General features: G+C 45.9%; 1 protein-coding gene across 1 annotated transcript; it reads left to right on the forward strand.

The window, feature by feature from the left end:
- Nucleotides 1–1,306: 1,306 nt before the first annotated feature.
- On the forward strand, nt 1,307–5,396 carry N7479_006044 (glycoside hydrolase family 18 protein; the record flags this gene model as incomplete). Its single annotated transcript, XM_057253740.1, has 11 exons — nt 1,307–1,322; nt 1,397–1,478; nt 1,542–1,582; nt 1,652–1,825; nt 1,887–2,953; nt 3,020–3,173; nt 3,249–3,358; nt 3,815–4,690; nt 4,787–4,870; nt 4,938–4,976; nt 5,061–5,396. The coding sequence occupies 11 exons, from the start codon at nt 1,307–1,309 to the stop codon at nt 5,394–5,396; spliced, it is 2,979 nt and encodes a 992-aa protein (XP_057107602.1).
- Nucleotides 5,397–6,000: the final 604 nt, after the last annotated feature.

Here is a 6,000-nt window from a genome sequence, read left to right on the forward strand (position 1 = left end):
GACCCCTAAAACTTCAAGAATCAACAAAGCAAATACTGCTCGCTTAAGGGGGTAAAAAGCCTCGTGCCTTAGTGTAAAGAATCTGCGCTACATATGCACACATTTGATATGCTTCTTGTTTGATATAGAACGTTACGAAAAGCCCTTGCAAGGGAGACTCTCCCGGCCGGTTCTCTTAACTAGCCTAAATAGGTTCTAGCTCCGGGGCACCGCGGCGCAATGCCACCTCAATATATTAGATTGTTCAGGGAGTCAGCTAGGGGCCAGTTACATACTGGGGATTGTATGGACCATGGGGTGTGAGAGTGGGGCAGAAGGCTTGTACTTTTGCTTATATGTGCTTGTCCGCTATAGATCCGCAAATAACGGACTTTCCGGAGAATCGACTCAGCTGTGAACGCCACTTTAGTCGGTTACAGGATTGACAACTATACTACGTAGCCTCCAAATAGATGGTGGCGTGGACCGCAAATTAAGATAATCGGAAGTCTCGGGTTAGCTTTGAACGCTGCTTTGGTTGCTGATATGACCTCCATAGCGCCCATCCTCTGATTGTAGCCTAGCCCTAGTTTCATGACCAGGATAGAATTAGATGAAAAAAGATAATTACCGGAAATCGATAAGCAACGGGGAGTAATGCATAGCATGGGATCCCCAAGTTGTATCATTACCTGCTGGATAAAAGGAATACGTGCCAATCTAGAAAAAGAATACAGTATACCGCCAAAATAGAGCCTGGTTGTCCTTAATTTAGTTGTAAAATCGCCAGAAGCCGAATGTACAATATATCTTGTATGGAAGTCTGCTCATATCCTCTTTTGTTTCACACTTAGGTTCGGTTCTGTCAGACCTTGGGACCCCAATCTTCTCTTCCTTCCTGGGTTCGTCGAAGCTTTGCTGCGAGAATGAATCTGCTCTTTAGGGTTACTACGGCCCTGAGTATTCTCAGTGCCCTGCACATGGGATATTCACAGGGAATAGCTCCATCATCTGACGATTATACATGGTAATTTCTCCCTTGAATTTGCCGAGTGAAAACTGACAATAATAGTTCTTCAACGAAAGCATGCACCATAGGGTGCTGTAGTGTGTCTGGAGTCTGGTAGGTTCATCACCTGAACAGCAGACCTGAAGACCTGTAGACGAACGGAAATTGACATCATACTGTTTAGTGGACTTGGGCCTGAGTTTTGTGGCGCGGGAAATTGTACCTCCAGCTGTGATGCAAAGTCTGATTGCGATCCAGGCTGGGGTTCAGAATGGAGCAAAACAGAGAAATGTCCTCTCAATGTGTGCTGTTCTCAGTATGGCTTTTGTGGTAGGTGAATTGCTACATGAATTCAATGGAGAGGCTCTCTTATGGATTCTTCTAACTCGGATTGTGGGCTTGATATAGGCACGACCTCGGATTTCTGTGGCAAAAAGACTGTCAAGAAGCCTTCCTGCAGTGGAAGCTCGGCAGATGGAAGATCAATTGGGTGAGTATGCCAAAATTTCTAGCGGGTGAATACTGTTGAGAAGCAAGCTGAGAGACAACTTAGTTATTATGAAGGTTGGTCAATCAATCGTGTTTGTGATGCAAGTAAGTTCCGTTTCGAGACGTAACAGACCCCATTTTGATGCATCAGCTTGCTAACATTGGATCTTTAAGTGACGCCCGAAGCCATCCCCGTCGGCGCTTATACTCATCTCAACTATGGATTTGCCTACATCAATCCTGACACATTTGCGGTTGCACCTATGAGTGAGAGCGATCTTGGTCTTTATTCGCGCTTCACAAATCTCAAAGAAAGTAATGCTGGTCTTGAGACATGGATTAGTATTGGTGAGATGCACATGTGGTCTATCGAGTTATCGGGATATGAACTTATGTAGTTTGACTTTAGGTGGATGGTCCATGAACGACGCTGATCAACCAACTGCCACGACGTTTTCCGACCTTGCTACTTCTTCATCGGCTCAAAAAGCATTCTTCAAGTCATTGTTGTCATTCATGACAACCTATGGCTTCGATGGTGTTGATATTGACTGGGAGTATCCCGTTGCTTCTGACAGATCTGGAAAAGCTAGTGATTTTGAGAATTACCCATCATTCTTGAAGAACCTGAAAGCCGCACTTGGCTCAACAGGTCACGACTACGGCTTATCAATTACTGTGCCCTCGAGCTATTGGTATCTGCAGAACTTTGACATCATTTCTATTGAAAAGTACATCGACTGGTTCAATGTGATGACTTATGATCTCCACGGAACATGGGACTCGACAGACCCTTACATTGGTTCATACGTCTATGCTCACACGAATTTGACTGAGATAGACCAGACGATGGATTTATTTTGGCGCAATAGTATAACTCCATCGAAGATTAACCTTGGACTCGGCTTTTATGGTCGCAGTTTCACTCTCTCTGATCCATCTTGCACAAAGGCCGGCTGCCCCTTCAGCAGTGGCGGTAATCCAGGAAACTGTTCAGCATCCTCTGGCACATTGATGGATTCGGAAATCACTGCTGTTATTGCTGCTGGCGGGACAACTTCAGTTCTCGATAAAGATGCCGCTGTTAACATTCTCACATGGGATACTGATCAATGGGTATCTTATGACGATGAAACGACTATACAGATGAAAAAGAAGTATGCCAACGACATTTGTCTGGGTGGCACCATGGTTTGGGCCGTATCCACGGATGACAACACTGGTGCAGCCAGTCAAAACCTCATGGAGTTGAACAGTGTCATCAGCAAAAGTCTTTTTTGGGGGGAAACCCCCAAGGTTTCTCCTCTGTCACAGTTTATTTGGGGTGGCTGTGACGAAGATTGCCCTTCGGGGACTACCCCAGCAGCCACTGGGAAAGGCAAGTCAGCATCCAATGTAGCGATCTACTCTGGATGCGCTTCTGGTAAAAAGCGAAACTACTGCTGTCCGACAGACGATGTCCCCACCTGTCACTGGGTAAGTTGGCTCTTCTGTCACCATTCTCATATGGCCTTTGTGCGTTTTACTTACTTTTTTCTCTAGCAAGGCTCAGCCCCTCTGTGCCGCTCACATAGCTGCGCAAGTGATGAAGCTCAAATAGCAACGGATCAGTCTGCAGGTGGCCATGGTTGTTGGTTCAATCACAAGTCCTTGTGCTGCTCTACAAGTTCATCGGATGCAGCAGTTGGACAGTGCAGTAAGTGATGAAACCCTGAATCTCAGCTTGAATAACCGCAGTCTTGGTAGCACCAACTGATCAATTTTGGATCAGAATGGTCAGGTTCCGCCCCGGGCTGTGCAAGTGGTCAGAATCATGCATCCTGTGCCTCAGGATTCCCCGAGTATCTCACAGATAGTGTAAATGGGCAAGGTGGCGAGTCGGTATGCTTCAACGGTGTGTTTACCAACATTCACTGGATCAGATATTTGCTGTATATGGACTATATTGACACTATGATCTAGGATTTAAAAGCTTGTGCTGTACCGATCCAATTCCTTACCAGAATTGCTCATGGTAGCTTCATTCAATTCCGCTTTGATCAATCTTGACCCTGACAAAAATTACAGGACGACCCGTGCCCACTCGATCTTGGCCCCCTTTACATGCAATAAAGGCTGCCCAACAGGTAAACAGATCGTTGCCCAGAGCTATGTTGACCATGACTCTCGAGCGCCGTGTTGGCATAACACAGCAAGCTATTTCTGGTATGTCTCATCTAACAGTTCCTCTGGAATGATCTTGCAAGTTAAACTCCTTCCAATCTAGTTGTGACACGTTTAATCAGGTAATAATTTCACTCATTTTACTGGAAGTTCTATATATTGATAGCACGATAGACTGATCCGACAAATGACCCTCCCAATTTCTGCTCAGCTGCGGATACCGCTTATGTCTACTCCGACGAGCTTGACTCCGATGAGAATTCAGCTGACTTTGTTGAGCTTTATTGGTATGAAGATGATTGCTTCACACTTCCTAATACCGGAGACCCGGACCTCATGAAACGTTGGTTTGCATTATACGATAAGGTCGGGGAAGGTGAAATTTGGAAACGTTCAGTCGCACCGCCACCAGGGAAGAGAAATGAAGGTTTCCCGAAGATTTGCATCGATGAAGACTGCTTTAATGTCCCGAAATCAGAGCACCAAGACTTTGAAGAACTTCTATGGTCAGTTGGGAACTTCACACACGGTTCGTATGTAGAGGTGGTAGGAGAGGTGGTCCCTCGTGCGTCTAGGACCGCCAAGATCTGTCAAAACAAGAAACAGATCAGCAAGTTCAGTGCCAAACCCTACTCCCCCGTTAGCATATTGTCGACATCGCGCCAATTCTTTGGCGTGGTCAAGTCAGGAGCAAAGTCTGCCCTTTGTAACGGACTGCCCGTCGTTCTGGGCAAAAGGGCTCTCGGTACCAATTATGTTGTGGAGCATGTCACTGAACTTCAAACTCCAGCTCAGTTCGCTACCAGTATGCTTTCGGGAAAGCTGCCTAGTGGTGCAGCCGCACCAGGAGCAGCATCGAACTATGATTGGACTCAAGTATTCTCCCAGAATGGTTACTTCTTTCAAACCTGGAATCAGCTGGGAATCAGCCAGCCGAGCGGCTTGAGTGGAAGTACCCCTGCCGAATCTGTGGCAATTGCTTTGGGCAGTTCCAAGGATATCAACAACCTGCAAATCCTGGAGGCCCCTACAAACGGGCTGAAAGCTGCAGTACGTATTCGTCTCACGGTATAGTCCTTTTCAGGGCTTGTGATAAACCGCATCCAAACTACATGCCCAGCTAACAAATCATACGCATATACGCAGGCTTGGCAACTGTTTAAAAACATCATCTCAGATGATAGGTTCAGTAAACAGAGTGCCGTGGGAAGAATTGACTTCATCAATCGCGTAAGATACTTACTATTCCCTTCTTTCTGGCGCCATCTTCTCTTTCTAATATCTCACGTTTGAGCAGCTCTATGATACCCTTCCAGGATATCTTAACCATGCTGATGTAAGTGAAACTCTGGCCCGCTATATAAAAAGCCTTCCGAGGTTGGAAAAGTCCTCGAATAGTATCTAACTAATTGTACTCTAGGTCCAAGACTCCTTGGAGTACGGCTATAATGCAATTAAGACCGCCATGGAAGCTCTTGACCAAGCTGCAAAAAGCAACGCCAACGTATCTCCAATCACAGCTTCATCGTTTTCTTTGGCATGGAAAACATACGCTTCGGATTTCTTCGAGCAAATGGAAGGTAACCTACAAGTCTTTGTGAAAACGCGAATCACGGAGGTTCTACCCTATTGGAAATCGAGTGAAGCGATTAAGCTGTATACCAAGGCTAGTGCAGCCGCAATTACCAAAGTGCTGAACGAAAAGCTGGCTGACCTAACGACGGACGTTGTCATCGACAGCAGCTTTGTGAAATGATCTAGGGGATTTGAAATGTGTTTCAAATATCACTTGGTTGTGGTTGCTTTTTGACGATAGACGAACTTCGTCGAAATTTTGAAGCTTTGCCATGAGAATTCTCAATACCAGAAGTGAGCCGGAATATTACAGACCTCATATATCTGATATATTCGTTACATCTGGCTACCTATATTATCCCCGAAATCCCAATTTTTCCCCAATACTCCGTGGGACTGAGCTTTTGACCCACTCGGATCGAACATGTGGAAGTAGAACGTCTATAGCAGCGGTGGTTGCTCCTAGGGGCTATCGAAACGGATCCCAGATACGCGTGACTCCTGAAGACAGACAGTGCGATCGTAGAGATGGGGTAGACGATTCGAGGGCGGTTTAAAAGTGGCTAGGGGCATTTTCCAGTGTTTCTAGGATGTTGCGGTCTGCACTAAATAATAAGGACGCACTAACGTATTTCACTACCGAGCCGGCCACACCACCGAGCCGGCCACCCCCCAAACACATAGTAAATGCGATAAATTACAACTTGATATCTCAACAACGGCCGTTTATATAACGATTTCCCTATAGACTAATGCTCTTTAAATAATTTCTAGCTTCTCTCGCG

The sequence above is a fragment of the Penicillium vulpinum genome (genome assembly GCF_028829585.1).
Source record: "Penicillium vulpinum strain IBT 29486 chromosome Unknown utg000003l_segment0_segment0, whole genome shotgun sequence".
In the NCBI taxonomy this organism is placed as follows: domain Eukaryota; kingdom Fungi; phylum Ascomycota; class Eurotiomycetes; order Eurotiales; family Aspergillaceae; genus Penicillium; species Penicillium vulpinum.